Source organism: Somniosus microcephalus, chromosome 8, assembly GCF_052327205.1.
Source record: "Somniosus microcephalus isolate GS21.2 chromosome 8, FLI_Smic_1.0, whole genome shotgun sequence".
In the NCBI taxonomy this organism is placed as follows: domain Eukaryota; kingdom Metazoa; phylum Chordata; class Chondrichthyes; order Squaliformes; family Somniosidae; genus Somniosus; species Somniosus microcephalus.
Window position 1 is genome coordinate 258,633,814 of NC_140994.1, and position 20,455 is coordinate 258,654,268.

Genomic DNA, 20,455 nt, shown 5'->3' on the forward strand with positions numbered 1-20,455 from the left:
TAGAAGAATGAGAGGTGATCTCATTGAAACATATTAGATTCTGAGGGGGATTGACAGTGTAGATGTTGAGAGATTGTTTCCCCTGGCTGGAGAGTCCACAACTAGCGGGCATAGTCTCAAGATAAGGGTCCGCCCTTTTAAGACTGAAATGAGGAGGAATTTCTTCACTCAGTGAGTTGTGAATCTTTGGGATTCTCTGCCCCAAAGTGCTGTGGATGCTCAGTCGTTGAGTCTATTCAAGGCTGAGATAGATAGATTTTTGGACTCCAGAGGAATTAAGGGATATGGGCATAGGGCAGGAAAGTAGAGTTGAGGGCGAAGATCACCCATGATCTTATTGAATGGCGACGCATGCTCAGGGGGCCATATGGCTTATTCCTGCTCCAAATTTTTATGTTCTTATGTTTTCTATGTACCTCTAGTCATATTCGGCTGTTTACCTTGCTAATTTACATTTATCATCCTGTCACTTATTTATTCTTATCCCATCTCTCATACTCACTAAGATTTGGCCCTTTATTTATTTAAGAATGTAATTCCTTTTCTGCGCTAATTTCCCTTTCTCATTGGCAGTATAATGCATTATTAGTCCTAAAGAATCCTTATTGTATAGTTTTAAGGTAAATATATTTCAGATGCAACCTATATACTCGCCATATATAGGACGTTTCTTCAGCTAGATAGTCCAGACCGATGTATATAGTTAGATCAGCACGATCAATAGCTGATGCATAGTTTTATTAACGTCTTCAAACTTTCAAGACTGAGGTCGATAGATTTTTGTACCTATATGTAAAGATAGCAAGGGATATGGAACAGAATTGGGTAAAGGGGGCAGAGGTTCAGATCAACCATGATATAATTGAGGAACAGAATTGAGGGGCTGAATGGCCTACTCTGTTCTTATTCCAGTTGCTCTGACTGCTAATTGTCAACCACATTGTTGTAGGACTTGAGGCACATGTAGGTCATAATGGGTAAGGAAAACAAGTTTCTATCCCTAAATGACATTAGCGACATTATTGATTAGTTGGGTTAATTAGACATTCCGAAAGCTTGATGGTTACATTTACTGAAAGCAGATTTCTTTTTATTTCGAAATATATTTTAAGTGCAATCAACTTCTCAGACCGCCATTGCATGATCGATTGCGTGTCCAGTCGCATAACTGCTGCACTACCGTGCCTGCTAACATGATAAGTGAAGCATGATATTTTAACAATGCAGTACTCACCTCGTGAAATTCAGTGGTTTGCCTGCTCGTAGAGTTTGATGCCTTTTCATGTTCTGCAGCGACACAAGAGCCAGTCTGGATATTAATCATAGGCGCGGCCGCACCATGTAGCTGTAGAAACATGAAATCGTTCATGGCTGAATCTTGACACACGTCATAGCGAAACGACTGTGGGAGAGCCCCGCTATCATACACCTCTGTGTAATTGGGTGGTATTTGAAGATTCACACTAGCCTTTTGGATTCCATGGATCGAATCACTCCGGAGAAAATACGCCGTGTTCCAACAGCAACAGTAACTATTAATTGCATTTCTACCTCTGTGCACCTTAATACTGAGGATTACAATCGCCACAAGTAATAGCAATGAGGTCGAGCCAAAAGCAACCATTAAATAAAATTTTAAGTCGTATTTCCATGGAACAGAGGTCCCCAACATGCCGATATTAGATGCATTTTCTGTAGTATCATCCTGCACTGATACATTGATGGTGAGTGTGGATGAAAGGGATGGGGTTCCTTTGTCCCTCACCAAAATTATGATTGTTTGCCTCAGTAAATCTTTATGCCTAAAGCGGCGAATTGTCCAGATTTCTCCTGTTTCAACAGCCACAGTAAACAGACTCTCATCAGTGGGCTGACGGAGTTGGTAGGAAAGTTTAGCGTTCTGTCCAGCATCGGCATCAGTGGCTGTCACTTTTGCAACCAAGTAACCCGAATCGGCAGATCTTGGTATTGTTTCCTCTGCTGCCGACGCTTTACTTGGTAAAGGTGACACGATCACAGGGGCATTATCATTCTGATCTACGATGATCACATTCACAGTTACGTTACTGCTGAGCGGTGGCGATCCAGCATCCCTTACCTTCACATAGAATTGAAATGTTTTAAGTTGTTCAAAATCAAACGAGCGGTGAGCAAACATCACACCATTGGCTGGGTTTATTGAGACGAGTGATGATGCAGGCAAACCGTTTATCAGCCTATCCAAAATGGAATACGTCAGTTCGGCATTTTGATTGGAATCCGGATCAAAGGCTGACACAGAACCAATTGAAGCACCAATAACATTATTTTCTGTCACATACATGGTGAAGGAAGGCTGCGTAAAGCGTGGCGCGTTGTCATTTATATCTGAGACTTGAACGCGGATGGTTTTGTTGGTCGAGAGGGGAGGGGAGCCTGTATCCGTACATGTAACGGTAATGTTGTAGTCTGGCACCTTTTCACGATCTATATCACCGTGGATGACTAATGTGTAGTAGTTATTAAAAGAGCTGTTCAGCTTAAAGGGGGTATCATTGGCGATGCGACATTGAACATCTGCTGCATTTCCAGAATCTCGGTCCGTAACTTTGAAAAGAGCTACTGCAGTGTTCGGAGAAGCATTTTCTGGGATCGTGCTCGACGTACTAGTTATCATTATTTCAGGAGAGTTATCATTAACATCAGTAACCTTAATCAAAACTTTACAGTATACTGGCACTGGATGTGTACCTCTGTCGTTAGCCTGTACCAAAATCTGATAATTTTCTGCTTCTTCAAAGTCCACGATGCCGGTTACTCTGATTTCTCCGTTTCTTGAATCTAAGCTAAAGAGCTCACGCATTTTATCGGGAGTGTGATCGCTGAAAGAATAGATTACCTCGCCGTTTAGGCCTTCGTCCATATCCACCGCTGTTACTTTCACAATCAAAGTATCTTTGGGTACATTCTCGGCAGTGGTGATTTGATAAACGTTCTGTTCACAAACCGGGGCATTGTCGTTCACATCAAGCACAGTGATTATAATCTGGGTGGTCCCAAATTTCTCCGGGTTTCCGCCATCAAACGCCGTCAGTGTTAATCGGTGAGTCGGTTGTTGCTCCCGGTCTAGGGGTCGTTCCAGCACGAGTTCTGGGATGTCGGTTTGTTCGCTGTCTGACTGTGATTTCAAAGTGAAATGCTGGTTTGGGTTCAGTTGGTAGGAGCGAACACCGTTGGTTCCCGCGTCCGGGTCCTGCGCGCTCTGGAGTAGGAAGCTGGTTCCAGCTAGCACGATTTCTGAGATTTCTAAGTTAACCTCCTTTCTCTGGAATACGGGCGCGTTGTCATTTACGTCTAGGACCTCAATTTCTACACGGTGTAGTTTCAGCGGATTCTCAATCACAGCCTCTAACATCAATACGCATGTGAGGGTTTGTTCACAAAGCTCCTCCCTGTCTATTTTTTCTTTTATAAAAAGAATTCCAGTTCTTAAATTCACGTCTAAATATTGCTTTTTGTTCTCGGATGCAATCTGAAACCTACGCGTTAATAGCTGTTTCACATCTAACCCCAGATCCGTAGCAATATTCCCAACAAAGGCACCAAGCTCCAATTCTTCAGGAATTGTGTAGCGAATGTTCTCACAAACTGAAACTGTAACGTATATGACTATCAGATAAAGTATCTGGCATTGCGACAATCGGCAATTTAGCGAGGAGGCCATTCTGGATCAAAGTACTGCAAATATAACTGCCAGCTTCTCCGATAAATTGTAGGCCGCTTGATGTAATGTCCAGAGCGTAATTGTTCATTACCTTCGTTATTGAGTTGAAAAGCTGTATTTTCTGTACAACACCGATAGGCCTTTGTCCCGATCGTCAAGAATATTTGTACAAGTGACTTTAGATTTTCTCGGGCATTTGCTTAGATCCGAATGGAGAGCGTGGAATGCTGAGTGTTGTTCCTTTCTTTGCTGCTGCGCAGTGTGTGGTTTAGGGGGAGTGGTGCTGGATCCTCAGCCACATTTCTTCATCTCATTGGTGGACAGCGACACAAAGAGACTCGGCCAATAATAACATCACGTAATCTTAAAGCGATACTGCCTCTACTGAACACCGGAAGAATTGCTTTCTGCATTTAAAGTTGCGCAACTTTAATTGACTGCGGTTCTATATTTCTGATGTGATTTATTACTTTTCCTCTTTGAGGTGTAATATAATTACCATTATATTGCATGTATGTGAAAAACATTCCTTTTGACTAATGTACTAATTTCTTTTCAAATCCTTGGGTTGCACAGCGAAACAAATCAATTGAATGAAACCATCTATCCGAGTTATTCGATAGATTGTTTAGAAGCATGCTTGATATGCGAGGACGATAACGTAAAATGTTTCTTAGCCCTGACTGGCAGCTTTACCGGTTCACCACCTTGAAATGAACGTACGTGCAATAATTAAGAGAATTTATTTCCGTAATTTTTCTTTCACCACTCCTTACTTGCAATAAAAGCGCAACCACCACAAGGACTACACAGTTTCAAAGACAAGGTCTCCCGCCACCTTACCAAGGCAGTTGGGGGTGGGCAGTAATGGCGGCCTTGCTTGCATCACCGAATTCCGAGTACAAATAATAATAATAAAAATACACGCAAAGTAATTCTGTTACAAAAACAACTCTCAAATGGTGAGTTTTGTAACAAGGAGTTCGTTACCTATATTTATTGCAAGTTTTCGCAGCCCGGAATACTATTCTGTGTCAGGTAATGAAGTCTGCGTCTCTCGTAATGCAATGCTCCCAACCTAGAAACATACACTCATACCCTGTGCATAATATACAAAGAGTTGATACTGGATAATGTTCAAATATAACATAATAATTCTGAATGTAGCATCATCCAGGGCAATGGTTACCGAAACTGATTCATTTTCATTAACATTCCGGATTAGGCGTCTACTTGATTCTATAGGAACCACTTGGTTATATAGAAGCCATCGGAAGTAATTTATCGGTCTATAAAAAATGAACCGGAAGCTGATAACTGCTCTCAGACTGCGCACAAGAATATTCGATTCAAGGCACAGTCAGGGAATCGAATATATTGTCAGATGCAAATACTTACCTAAAACGTACTTGGTTAGGGTGAAAATTCAAAACTGCCGAGTAATACTAACTTTAGACAGAGTAAAACCATATGGATGGCTGACGTGGTAAATCAACACAACCACGTTGGGGTACCATGGCAGCTTCGTCAAACATAAACGCATACAACTTGGAGGACCTCTCGATTCACACCACTCCGTTCCCGGGCAACTTCCAAATTAGTGCTCCTTTGCAACTCCATTCATGGTCATCCAATGCTACCCCGTCCCCTCTCCCCTCCCCCACTACTTAGACCCCTTGCTTCGAATAGCACATTGCCCAGTCCGACTCTGTTCTGTGTTATTTCCCTGTGCTTGTTTCGAGAATTTGAACGCTGCTTCCACTGGATTTCCTGGACTCGTCCACCATCAAAACTGGTCTAGTCGGCTAGTGTCAACCGTAAGCTTTGGTTGCCATGAATCTGCGCTGTCATTTCATCTCCAAGAAGCCACTGTGATGCAGAAATGCATTTTACTGCACTGCTGGCTTTTCATTTATGCAGTGCTGCTGTGTTGGGTCGTGGACAGAAAACCTTTCTCCACTGAGCTGGATGCCGTTTCACCGCTGGGTTTTAAAGCAACCTCTGTTTTCGTCACTGTTTTCCAAAGAGACTGTATTATCTGCTAGTTTGCCATTATTCTACTGCCTGATCTGCTTCTGCAGGCTCCTTTTCTGCTCCTCTGCGGAGATTTTTCACTCCAAACTGTGATAGTTCTAATCTAGTCTCGTTGGAGCTGTTCTTGATGCTGATCTCATCTCTGATTTTGTGCTATCAGCTTACTTCCCATGGGCACTGACTGTGTTCTGTTGCAATCGTCATTTAGAACGTCTCCAGTAATCTTAATTTTGAACCAGCTGCTTTGAGCTAGTCCTTCGAGCTCCTGCTGCAGGCCCCGATCTGCAGTGCTCCTGCCACTGTCTCAGGCTTGAATCCCCCTTCTATAATCTGATGGATCTTCTGTGTGCTTCTTGGCATTCTCAGGAAGGCACCCACCACAACTCCTCAAAAGTGGACAGTACCACTCTCCTATCTTCCTGTCTCACTGACCTTCCTTACCAGGTTACCCCCCTGGACACGAACTTCACTGCCTTCCTTCGTAGTTCGCACAGCACAGCAAACATTAATGCTGCCGGTGGTCTTTACTGCCAATTTATACCTTAGTCTTTTCCCTTACTTCTCTGGCATCTTCTCAGCCCTTTCAATAAGTGAATCCACATCATGAGTGATTCAAATCTCCATCTCAGTCCACCCTCTTACCTTCTCCCCTCTGAGTGAGTTGTCCTCATGTCCTGCCTGTAAATTCTACGATCATATTCGGGATTACTAGCTTGACCTCGCCATCTGGCGTAGCCTCACTAAATCCATGGTCTTTATCACTGAATACACCATCTCCAAACAATTATTCGTATATCTCACCACCCACGCCCCCTTCCCCTTCCCCTTCCAACCCCACCGGATCTGGCCATAACATATAAAGCCCTACAAAGCCTTAATTTCCTCTGTCACTAGTCTATGATCATCTTGGTGTGTAGATAATACGTGGTTCTTTTTCTTAACTCTCAACCATCTCCTTCTGCCTCTCTTCAATGACTATCCATGCTCACATCTAACAATAGTGCTCGTGGATTTGTTTGATTAGCAAGGTAGATAGCCTCCAATTAGCTGTTTCTGCTCTCCTGATTTCTTAGTGCCTGTGTAACCAATCCATCCTCAGAGACTCACCACCATCCTCACTCCGTCCCCTGCAACCACCAACATTGTCTTAAACTCCTGTCTCTGTCTAGCCTTTTCTCCGATTTCCTCCCAAGCCCCCTAAAAACCTGTTTAATTCGAGACCTACCTCCTACTCCCTCGACCGTATTAGCACTATATTGCTGACCACTAAACATCCTGGCTCTGATTCCAGCTGGCATTGTGGATGGTTATTTCGCCACAAGCACTGTGCCTTTTCCTTATGTAACGAACAGCATCGCTCCCTCTTTAAAAAATCGAACTCCGACCTCTCCCTTCTTGCAAATTGCCAAGCCCTCTCCAATCTACCTCTCATCACCGAAGTGTTGATATCTCTCAGATCAACGAATCTCTCCAATCAGCTTTTCACTCTTTGGACAATGTCAAAACAGCCCTAATTAAAATCTCGAAAGACATTATCGATCACTGTGACCATGGTGTAGTATTTGCCAAATTCCTTCTATACCCCTCTGTGGCTTTTGACACGGTTGAGCATTTCTTCTTCCTACAATCTTTGTCTAGCTAGATGGTACTGCCTTTGCCTGACTCCATTCTTACCTAGCCAGCTGCAGCAAGATTATTATCTCTATAAACGGCTTCTCTACCATCTGATACTGTGGAGACCCCAAGGATTCATCATTGACTACTTCAGCTTCCTCAGCTACATGTTTCCCTTGGCAACGTCATGAAAATCTATGAATTCAGTCTTCACGTAAGCTGCATACTTCTCTTCTTCCCCATAATTTCTCTCCACCCTTCACTGCCTATGCTGTCAGAAAGCTTGCCTAAGATATGGTCTTGGGTAAGACGCAATTGCTTTCAGCTAAACACTGGCAAGACCAAGGTTGCAAGTATAGGTGTTCCAGTAAAAAAGGCAAGCTTTTAAAATATATATCACACATTAGTACTCATTCTGCAATTGCTGTGAAAGGTCAGGAGTGGAGTACGGGAGACATTACCTCATTAACCAGCTATGAACAGAAATAAGAAATATATTACGTATATTGTAAATTAGTCAAGGAGATGGTAGGGGAATAATCTGGTTGGAGCAGTGGCTGTGTTATGAATATAATGAATATGAATATACTGGGAAGACTTCGAATGCTAAAGATAAATAATGAGTATGCATGTGGAATGTACAGGGTGTAACAAACAACTTAAGATATCAAAAGCATGCACAACAAATGGAATTGGTTAACCTTACCATTAAACAAGCTAGTTTGTCAGCCGCACACACACACAGAACGTGATGACATTTGGTTTCCGCATTTATCCTACATAATTATGCATATAAACATACATCATACTGGAGCTCCTGAAGAACTTCAATCTTGTCTTGCTGAGGCTAGTGTAAGAAGTCAAGACAACAGGCTTGCGCCCTTGTGATGAAGAGTCCTTAGCACGTGAGTTATAAATGATATCGATCTCGCATGCATTGTATGTAAATGGTTGAGTTGTATTATCTCATTGACTTGATTTAATAATCAGTATTAACCAGACCTTTCAGTGATTCCTAGTCCTCGAACTTGTTTTAGAAGTTAAGGATCTCTCACAATATCGTATGGTACATCCACATTTGAAAATATGCTATACAAACCCAACAAAATCCAATCTCTTTGGCCCCACTCCTAACCTCATACACTAACCAGTGGCTTTGTCCCCTCCCCAGATCCACTGGCTGAGGCTGCAACAGCCTGGTCGCAAGTTCAGTGTCCTATTTAGGACTGAGGTGAGTTTCTGACTGCAAAGAATCTCCATCACATAGACCACCTACCTCCACCTGCATAGCATTGCCTATTTCCATCCCTACATCACACATATGCCACTGTAAACCTCATTCATACCGTTGCCATCTGCAGACTGAACTAAACTAATGCTCATTATCCATGCCAGTCACACATCCTTCAATCTAAACCACCTTATCCCAAACTCTGCTGCCTGTAACCTATCCCACACCAAGTGCAGCTAGCACATGACTACTTTAAAGAGTATATATAAATGCACTTTTTTGGTTATACCGGATAATAATATTGGATATGGTGTTCCATTTTCTAGCAGTGATATTCTTCAACTTGAGGATGACAACATTTCAGCCAAAAATCTAGTGCTTGAGGAAAGCTACTTGGAGTGGTACTATCATCACAAAAGCCCTGATACCTGTGTATACCAAAGTTACAAATGCCATCTCCTAGATTTTAGATTTTAACCATTGCTTTTGATAATTCTAGGTATTAATAATGACTAGGTGATGTATTCCACAAAGTTTTGTAGAGTCAATTACCTTTTCTCAGGCTAATTGACAATATCTGTTACCCTAGTATAAATGTTTTCTGAGGTTAGCAATCCAAAAACAGAATCATACCGAATTAATTAACTTACATAATCCTCTTTATGCAAATCATATTGATATACCAAAAGAGAACTTTACTAATACAATTTAACTCTACATTGTGGAGACAGAATTAGGTCACTTAATTAGATGGCATTATAATTTATTTTAAAGCAACTCTTGGAAATGATAATTGACAAAAACAATAGATGTGCATAAATATATTTTGTTATGATAGTTAATCTAACATAACAAGATATGATTAATGCAATCAAACTTAGCTACGACCATTGTTTTCAGAACTGCCTAGGTTGTCGACAAACACGAGCACAACAGGTTTGCAGCAAAAATAAAATGCAATATAACTGAAACTTCAGAGAGGGAAATAGAAGTACCCCTACTTATAATGCATGGCGAAATTTAGAGACCATAGCAACATCAAACATTTTAAGAGTAGGAAAAGTTGACTCGAGCTTTTGCTTGCATTAACTCCATAATTACAGCTTCTCTATAGGCTCTGATGTTCCACTCTTTCTACAAAGGCATCGATTTTGCTTTGATCACACTTGAACTGTCTGCTTCATTTGTTTCTCAGCAAACTATTTCTAGAACTGCATCAATGTTTGGGTGAAAATAATGCTGCTTAATTTTACTTCCCACTCTAAATTTCTAAATTATTAACTCCATTTCTATGAATTATCAATTATTTGCTGCACCGGAGAACTTAATTACATTAATTTTGTTAATTTTTTCATCAAAAGAAGTCACCTTTTATCTCATATTTTCGGATGAAGCAACAGTTTTGTTAAAATTTACTTATGACTAAAGCACTTGATAATTAAATGAATGGAAATTGCGATCAGAGGCATGCCACCCGCATATGCAAATAGCCCAACTCTGTGCCAGCAAAAGTGAATTTCCAGTGGATGGGTACGATCTGTTAAGGAAAATCTTGACAGAACACAAATTCTGAGTTTTTGCCATGTGCATCGCGGGCATTTACGATGGTGTATGCTGTGCGTGCACCATCATAGGCTGCATAAAATTGTTCACCATACTTTGCTATAAAATATGCAACATTTCTGGCACTGTCTTTCTTAAATAACCTCATAAATATCTCAGTTACATTCATAATATGATCACTAAGCCCTAGGTTATCTTCTGCTGCATGTACTATAACTGGATTATATTACTATAGATTAATTCAACAGCAGCCATTGATCATGTTGGCTGCTGTAGAAACTGAGCAAAGAAGCAATTCTGTGCCACATATAGAATATGCATTTAATAGGTATCCCTCTGCTGTTTTTCTTCAATAAAACCTAGATGATTTAAAGACTTAAGGAGTAACGTTTTAGTTTTCTCATAGACGCTCTCATGTTCAGAAATATTATCATGACTATGCTCGTTTGCTGCATATAAATTTGATAACAAAATAAAAAAGGTAACTGCATGTTTTCCATGTATATCCTTAAACTCGGTGCACAATACCACTGATACTTCATAGAATCATAGAATAATACAGCACTGAAGGAGGCCATTGAGCCCATCGAGTCTGCACCAGCTGTTTTGAAGTGCAATTCAGTTAGCCCCACTCCCTTGCTCTTTCCCCATATTCCTTCAATTTCTTCTTTAAGAATGTAACCAATTCCCTTTTGAAAGTTACTATTTAATCTGTATCAAACACCCTATCAGGCAGTGCATTCAAAAATGCTAACCACGCGGTGCATAAAAAAGTTTTTCCTCATGTCGCCTCTGGTTCTTCACTCAATCATCTTAAATCTGTTCCCTTTAATTATCGACCCTTCAGCCAGTGGAAAAAGCATATCTTTATTTACTCGATATCAACCCTTCAAGATTTTAGCTATATCTATCAAATTTCTTCTCAGCCGTCTATGCTCTAAGGAGAAGAACCCCAGCTTCTCTAATCTATCTATGTAACTGTAATGTGTCATCCCTGGAAACATTCTGGTAAATCTGTTCTGTACCCGCTCCAAAACCCACATTTGGACACAATGCTCCAGCTGGGGTCGAACTGGTATTTGTTTTTCATAGGTTCAGCATAACTTTCTGGCTTTTGTACGCAAGGCCTTTATTTATGAAGTCCAGGAGGCCATGTGCTTTATTACCTGCTTTGTTAACCTGTTCTGCTACCTTCAAAATTTTTGTGCACAAACACCTTATTTAAAATTGTACTATTTAGCTTTTATTGTCTCTCCTCATTCTTCCACCCAAAATGTATCACCTCACAATTTTCTGAATTGTATCTCATTTACCATGTGTCTGCCCATCCACCAGCCTGTCTATATCGTCTTGAAGTCTATTACTATTTTCCTCACTTCCGATTTTCGTGTCATCTGAAAATTTTGAAATTATGCACTGTAACCGCAAGTCCAAGTTATTAATCTTTATCAAAAATATCAGTGGTCCTAATACTGGAACTTGGGGAGCACCACTGTATACCTCCCTCCAGTCCAAAAAAAAACAAGCATTCATCACGACTCTCTGTTTTCTATCCATTAGCCAAACACTGGCAGGCAGTAATGTAATGGAGCAATGGCCAGCCTTTAAGGGGGAGAGCGTTCGGGTACTGATGTTGCTACTGCCCCTTTTATTACATAGGCTTAAATTTTGCTAACAAGCCTATTGTGGGATACTTTATCAAATGCCTTTTGAAGTTCCATTTACACAACATCATCTGCACTGCCCTCATCCAACCTTCCTGTACCTCATCAAAAAACACGATTTGGTCTCCTTTACGAGACCCTGATTATTCAAGTGGCTATTATTTTTCTCCCGGATTATCGTTTCTAAAAGTTTGCCCACCACTGACGTTAAACTGACTGTCCTGTAATTGCCAGATTTATCCTTTCCCCTTTTATCAACAAGGGTGCAACATTTGTTATCCTCCAGTCCTCTTGCACCACCCCTGTATCTAAGGACAATTGAAAGATAGTGGCATCTCTACAATTTCTACCCTTACTTCCCTCAGCAACCTAGGATGCATCCCATCCAGACCGGTGACTTATTCACTTTAAGTATGGCAAGCCTTTCTAGTACATCCTCTTTATCTATTTTATCACATCCAGTATCACAACAACCTTCTCATTTACCATAGCTTTAGCAAAGTCCTTTTCCTTGGTCAAAGTATTCATTTAGTATCTCAGCTATGCCTGACTCCATCAAAAGAATTTCATTTTGGTCCCTAATCAGTTACACCGTTTCTGGCAATCCTATAACTATTAATATGCCTATAGAAGGTCTTTGGATTCTTTTTACTGTTAGCTGCAAATCTATTCTCGTATTGTCTCTTTGCCCCTCTTTTTCATTTTCCACATCTCCTCTGTTCATTTTTTATATTCAGCCAGATTCTCCCTTTTATTATCAAGCTGACATCTGTCATCCTACTCTCTAACTCCTTCGTCATCCAGGGAGCTCTGTTTTTTGTTGCCCTCCTTTTCTCCCTGTGGGAATGCACCCGAACGCTCTCCCCATTAAAGGCTGGCCATTGCTACATTACATTACTGCCTGCCAGTATTTGACTCCAATTTACCCAGGCCAGATCCCTCCTTAATTCACTGAAAGTAGCCCTCCACCAGCTAAATATTTTTATTCTAGGTTGTTCCTTGTCCTTCTCCATAACTTATCTAAAGCTTATCATACTGTGATCACTATTGCCGAGATTCTCCCGCACTGTGATATTTTCCACTTCAGTCCACAGGACTAGATCCAGCAATGCCTCCGTCTTCGTTGGGCAGGTATTATACTGATCAAATAAGTTCTTATGAACACCCTTCCGAAATTCCTCCCCTTCTCTGTCCTTAACACGATCATTGGCCCATTCAATATTGAGGTAATTAAAGTCTCCCATTATCACTACTCTAAAGTTCATGCACATCTCAATAATTCCCTGCAAATCAGCTCCTCTATTTCCTTCCCACTGTTTCTTGGACTATAAAATACACCAAGTAACATAATAGCTCCTCTATTGGAGCTTAACTCCAAATAAATGGATTCTATCTTTGACCCCTCAAGGACAGTGTCTCTTTATAGCACTGTAATATTTTCCTTAATCAAAACTTCTACCCCTCTGCATGTTTTGCTTCCCTATCTTTCATGAATACCTTGTACCCAGGAATATTAACGATTCAATCCTCCATAGGATTACCCCAGTGGGGGGTAATATAGTAGCATGGATTGAGGATTGGTTAACAGACAAAGAAGAGAGTTTTCGGGTTGGCAGGCTGTAACTAGTGGGGCACTTCAGCTATTCACAGTCGACATCAATGATTTGGATGAGGCGACCAAATGCAACATATCCAAGTTTGGTGATGATACATAGAAACATAGAAGATAGGAGCAGGAGTAGGCCAGTCGGCCCCTCGCGCCTGCTCCACCTTTCAATGTGATCATGGCTGATTATCCAAATTCAGTACCTGGTCCCTGTTTTCCCCCCATGCCCCTTGATCCCTTTAGCCTTAAGAAATATATCCAACTCCTTCTTGAATATATTTAATGAATTGGCCTCTACTGCCTTCTGTGGTAGAGAATTCCACAGGTTCACCACTCTCTAGGTGAAGAAATTCCTCCTCATTTCTGTCCTAAATGGCTTACCCCTTATCCTTAGACTGTGAACCCTGGTTCTGGAGTCCCCGACCATCAGGAACATCCTTCCTGCATCTAGTCTGTCCAGTCCTGTCAGAATTTTATAAGTTTCAATGAGATCCCCTCTCATTCTTCTAAACTCCAGCGAGTATAAGCCCAATCTCTCCTCATGCGCCATTCCTGCCATCCCAGGTATCAGCCTGGTGAATCTTCGCTGAACTCCTTCCATGGCAAGAACATCCTTCCTCAGATAAGGCGACCAGAACTGCACACAATACTCAAGATGTGGTATCACCAAGACATCCTTGCTCCTGTACTCAAACCCTCTCAATACGAAGGCCAACATACCATTTGCCTTCTTAACTGCCTGCTGCACCTGCATGCTTACCTTCAGCAACTGCTGCACAAGGACACCCAGGTCTCCACGCACTTCCCCTTCTCCCAATCTATTGCCATTCAGATAATAATCTGCCTTCTTGTTTTTGCCACCAAAGTGGATAACCTCACATTTATCCACGTTATATTGCATCTGCCATGCTTCTGCCCAATCACCCAACCAGTCCAAGCTGAGTGGGAATGTAAGTTGTGATCAGGATGCAAGGAGGCTTCAAGGTGATATAGACAGGCTAAGTGAGTGGCCAAGAACATGGCAAATGGAATATAATGTGGAGAAATGTGAAGTCATCCACTTTGGTAGGAAAAGTAGAACAACAGAATATTTTTAAAGGTGAAAGATTGGGAAATGTTGTTGTTCAAAGGGACCTGGTTGTCCTTGTACACGAATCACTGAAAGTTAATATGCAGGTACAGCATGCAATTAGGAAAGCAAATGATTTGTATTAAAAAGAGGATTTGAGTATAAGAGTAAAGACATCTTATTATATAGGGCCCTGGTGAGAACACAGCTGGAGTATTGTGTGCAGTTTTGGTCTCCTTACCTAAGTGATGATATGCTTGTCATAGAGGGAGTACAACGAAGGTTCACCAGACTGGTTCCTGGGATGGGGTGATTGTCCTATGACGAGTGATGGTGCAGACTAGGCCTATGTTCTCTGGAGTTTAGAAGAATGAGAGGTGATCTCACTGAAACATACAACATTCTTATAAGGATTGACAGGGTAGATGCAGGGAGGATGTTTCCCCTGGCTGGGGAGTCTAGAACCAGGGGTCGCAGTCTCAGAATAAGCGGTCAGCCATTTAGGACTGCGATGAGGAAAAATGTCTTTAGTCAGAGGATGGTGAACCTTTGGAATTCTCTACCCCAGAGGGCTGTGGAGGCTTAGTCATTGAGTATGTTCAAGACAGAGAGCAATAGATTTTTGAATATTAAGAGAATCGAGGGATATGGGGATAGTGCAGGAAAGTGGAGATGAGAGAGATCAGCCGTGATCTTATTGAATGGGGGAGCAGGCTCGATGGGCCAAATGGCCTACTCCTGCTCGTATTTCTTATGTTCTTACATTCTCCCCTTTTTTGAGCCAAGTCTCCATCAGATTCCCACGTGGCTATTTGTGCAAGCACCCAACCAACCGTATTAACCACACTTCGTGCGTTGACACACACGCACTGCAAATCTAACATAGTCTTCTTTGCATTTTTTTTGGAACCCACTTCATTCTGTAATATTTCTAACTATTACTATCTCTCTGTGCACTTTGCTTGTACTTTTTAATACTACATCTTGGTGCAGAACCTCCTGCCGAATTAGTTTAAACCTTCCCCCACAGCACTAGTTAAGCTGGGATATTGTTCCCAGCTATTTTCAGGTGCAATCCGTCCATCTTTAACACGTCCCTCCTTTTTTTTTCTCTCCCATATGGCAGCTGTCACTCATCCTGCCAGAACATTTCACACCTAATCTGAGCCATCTTTTGTCCTCATTTGTCCTATTACCATCTCGTCTGGTTTTGAATACCTCTTAATATCTCTTCACTTCTCTTTTGTCCTATCACAGCCCTGCCTCCGATCAATTTTATTTCCTTTCCAGTTTTGAAAAAGGGTTCACCCGAAACGTCGACTCTTAGTTTCTCTCCACGGATGTTGCCTGGCCTGCTGAGTTTTTCCAGCATTTTCTGTTGTTATTTCGGATTTACAGCATCTGCAATATTTTGCTACCCTCCTGCCACCGAACTGGTCCCAATGTCCCGGGAATCAGAAGCCCTCCCTCCTGCACCATGTCTCTAGCCAGGCATTAACCTTCCCTATCCTCACTAGCACGTGGCATTGAGAGTAATTCAGAGATTGCTACCTTTAGGTCCTGCTTTTTAACTTCCTCCCTCGCTCCTTAAAATCTGATTGCGGGACCTCAACCCTCTTCCTCCATATAAGTTAAGCCGTTATATGATCATTCCTCTGAACCTACCCCTTTTTGTTCTGTGATATCCCTATTTCATTGCACCAATTGAATTTCTTTCAGTTTATTATTGCTTAACTCTACCCAGAGGAGCTGCCTACGTACCAGCTCCCTTAATACAAATTTTCCTTGCTTTTGTTTTGCTTCCCTAAGATGCTTCGCAGTTTTATATCTATGAGTATTTGATTTCCCTACTCTCTCCAGAAGAAACCAAGTTTCTTTCAAAGCTGCAAAATCATGCTCGTGTCAGTAAAACCCAACGTCACTTGTGATGCTTTACACATCCATGTAAATACAGTAGCCCCTTCCATTTTTGATATTATTTTGCTCATTAACCTCACCTTAACCTGTATCCTACATATTCAAGGTACCTCTCGTCAGATTATTCGATTTATCTTGCTAATTTACATTTAATGTCCCTTCACTGTATTGATACATATCCCATCTCCCATCCATGCTAATATATAATATTTTCCTGATTTACCAGTGTACTTCATGCCCTGCCGTACTTTCCTTTTCTATTTGGTAATAAAATGCTTTATGTATCCTAACAGATCGGTTTTGTGTAGTCTTAATATAATTATACTTCAGGTTCAAACTATAAAATAGAAACATTTAACTGTTTCCCCCAGACTGAGCCATTTATTTAGATCAGCAAGTTCGATCGAGGCAATATATTTTAAATATATTGAAGCTTTCAAGACTGAGGTCAATAGATTTTTGTTAGATAAGGGCAGGAAGGGATATGAATTCAAACCGGGTAAACGTGGTTGAGGTACAGATAGGCCAGATGTACATGAAAGGCGGAACATACTCGAGGTGGTGAATGGCCTACTCCTGCTCCTATGTTGCTCAATGGCTTGCTAGGCCATGACACCGCGACAGTTCACAGTCAACCATGTTGTTACAGGACTGGAGTCTCATATAGGCCATACCGGGTAAGGACAGCAGGGTTTCTTCCCTGAATGACATTAGTGTGATTAATGATCAGTTGGGTTTTTACCACGTTCCGACAGCGTGAAGATCACGTTTACTGAAAGTAGATTTTTTTTTAATTTCCAGATTTATTTTAATTGGAATCAACTTCTCAAACGACCATTATGGGATTCGAAATCACGTTCTCTCGATTACTAGTAATTGCCTCTGGACTACTAGCCCAGTAGCATAATTGTTACACTACCGTACTCCCTAAAATGAATTTAGTTTAACAATGCAGCCCTCACCTCGTGAAATTCAGTTGTATCCTTCCTCGTAGAGTTTGATGCCTTTTCATGTTCTGCAGCGACACAAGAGCCAGTCTTGATATTAATCATAGGCGCGGCCGTGCCATGCAGTTTTACAAACATGAAATCGTTCATGGCTGAATCTGGACACACGTCATAACAAAATGGTTGTGGGAGGGTCCCGCTTTCATACACCTCTGTATAATTGGGTGGTATTTGAAGATTCACACTAGCCTTTTGAATTCCATGGAGCGAATCGGTCCTCGAAAAGTATGAGGTGTTCCAACAGCAACAGTAACTATTAATTCCATTTCTACTTCTATGCACCTTAATACCAAGGATTACAATCGCCACAAGTAATAAGAATGAGGTCGAGCCAAAAGCAATCATTAAATAAAATTTTAAACCGTATTTCCATGGACCTGAGTTCCCCAACACGCCGATATTAGATGCATTTTCTGTAGTATCATCCTGCACTGATACATTGATGGTGACTGTAGATGAAAGGGATGGGGTTCCATTGTCCCTCACCAAAATTACGATTTTTTGCCTGAGTGAATCTTTATGCCTAAAGCCGCGAATAGTCCAGATTTCTCCTGTTTCAGGAGACACAGTAAACAGACTTTGATCGGTGGGCTGACGGAGTTGGTAGGAAAGTTCAGCATTCTGTCCAGAATCGGCATCAGTGGCTGTCACTTTTGCAACCAAATAACCCGAATCGGCAGATCTTGGTATCGTTTCCTCTGCTGCGGACCCTTTATTTGTCAAAGGTGACACGATCACAGGGGCATTATCATTCTGATCTACGATGATCACATTCACAGTTACGTTACTGCTGAACGGAGGGGATCCAGCATCTTTCACTTGCACACGGATTTGAAAATTTTTAAGTTGTTCAAAATCAAAAGAGCGGTGAGCGAACATTGCACCATTTTCCGTGTTTATTGAGACGAGAGTGGCTGCAGGCAAACCGTGTATCAGGCTATTCAAAATAGAATATGTCAGTTCGGCATTTTGATTGGTATCTGGGTCAAAGGCACACACAGAACCAATTGAAGCTGCAATAACATTATTTTCTGTCACATACATGGTGAAGGAAGGCTGCGTAAAGCGTGGCGCGTTGTCATTTATATCTGAGACTTGAACTCGGAAGGTTTTTTTGGTCGAGAGGGGAGGAGAACCTGTATCCGTACATGTAACTGTGATGTTGTACTCCGGCACTTTTTCACGGTCTAACACGCCATGAGTGACAAGCGTGTAGTAGTTATTAAAAGAGGCGTTAAGCTTAAACGGAATATCTCTGGGGATCCTGCAATAAACATCTGCGCTACTTTCAGAATCTCGGTCCGTAACTCTTAAAAGAGCTACTGCAGTGTCTGCAGCAGCATCCTCTGGGATAGAACTCGCCGTACGAGTTATCATTATTTCAGGAGAGTTATCATTAACATCAGTAACCTTTACCAGAACTTTACAGTACACTGACAGTGGATGTGTACCTCTGTCCTTAGCTTGTACCGAAATCTGATAATGTTCTGCTTCCTCAAAGTCCACGATGCCGGTTACTCTGATCTCCCCGTTTCTTGAATCCAAGCTAAAGAGCTCACGCACTTTATCAGGAGTGTGATCGCTGAAAGAATAGATTACCTCACCGTTTTGGCCTTCGTCCATATCCACCGCAGTTACTTTAACAATCAAAGTATCTTTGGGTACATTCTCGGCAGTGGTGATTTGATAAACGTTCTGTTCGCAAACCGGGGCATTGTCGTTCACATCAAGCACAGTGATTATAATCTGGGTGGTCCCGAATTTCTCCGGGTTTCCGCCATCAAACGCGGTCAGTGTTAATCGGTGAGTCGGTTGTTGCTCTCGGTCTAGGGGTCTTTCCAGCACGAGTTCTGGGATGTCAGACTGTTCGCTGTCTGACTGTGATTTCAAAGTGAAATGCTGGTTTGGGCTCAGTTGGTAGGAGCGAACACTGTTGGTTCCCGCGTCCGGGTCCCGAGCGCTCTGGAGTGGGAAGCTCGATCCGACCGGCGTCAATTCTATGATTTCAATATTTACCTCACTTCTCTGGAACACGGGCGCATTGTCATTTACGTCGAGAATCTCAATTTCTACACGATAAAACTTTAGCGGATTTTCAATTGCAGCCTCTAATATCAATACGCATGTGAGGCTTTGTTCACAAAGCTCCTCCCTGTCTATCTTTTCTGTGATAATTAGAACTCCAGTGTTTAAGTTCACGTCTAAGTGTTGTTTTTTGTTTTCTGATACAATCCGAAATCTGCGCCCCAAAAGTTGTTTTACATCTAACCCCAGGTCGGTAGCAATATTTCCAACAAAGGCACCAAGCCCCAATTCTTCAGGAATTGTGTAGCGAATGTTCACGGAGACTGAATCCGAAACATATATGAGTATCACGTAAAGAACAGGCCATTGCGACAGTCGGATATTTAGCAAGGAAGCCATTCTGGATCAAATTACTGCGAAACAAACTGCCAGATTAACCGATGAATTATCCGCCCCTTGATTTTAGATCGAGGTTGCAATTGTTCATTACCTTGGTTATCCAGAGGAAATGCTGTATGTTACGTACAACGCCGAGACGTTTTTGTCGCGATCGACAAGATTATTTGTATAAATTCCCTTAGATTTTTTCCGGCCCTTTCTTAGACGTGAATTAAGCACATTGGAGGACGAATGTTGTTCGTTTCTCCGCTACTGCGCAGTGTTCGGTGCTGGGAGGTGGTGCTGGATCTCTAGCCACATTTCTTCACCTCATTGGTAGACAGCGACACAAAGAGACTGGGCCAATAATAGCATCACATAATCTTAAAGCAATAGTGCCTCTACTGAACACCGGGAGAATTGCTTTGTGCAATTAACGTTGTGCAACTTTAATTGACGTTGCGGCTCTATATTTCTTATATATGTTTTATTACCTCATTGACGTTTAACTAATTACCATTATATTACATGTGTCTGAATGCCATTCTTTTTGTCTATTGTACTCATTTCGTCATCAAACCTTGGGTATCACAACGAAAACAAATCTACTGAATGAAACCGTTGCTTTGGTAAATTGTTTCGAC

The 20,455-nt window shown here is 41.7% G+C and overlaps 1 protein-coding gene across 4 annotated transcripts in view; it reads right to left on the reverse strand.

Annotated features, from left to right (window-relative positions):
* The window catches only part of LOC147114284 (protocadherin beta-15-like), a 196,607-nt gene that overhangs the window by 140,306 nt on the left and 35,846 nt on the right, over nucleotides 1-20,455 (reverse strand). Inside the window, exon 1 of one of the 4 annotated variants that reach the window (XM_085995970.1) lies at nucleotides 17,364-20,262. The exons of 2 other annotated variants lie outside the window; for them this stretch is intronic. In XM_085995970.1, the coding sequence (XP_085852096.1) occupies nucleotides 17,364-19,832 (2,469 nt within the window). In that variant the 5' untranslated portion in view covers nucleotides 19,833-20,262. Of the gene's footprint in view, nucleotides 1-1,234; nucleotides 4,136-17,363; nucleotides 20,263-20,455 lie in introns of those variants that run through there. One more of the 4 variants, XM_085995971.1, reaches the window with a different exon arrangement.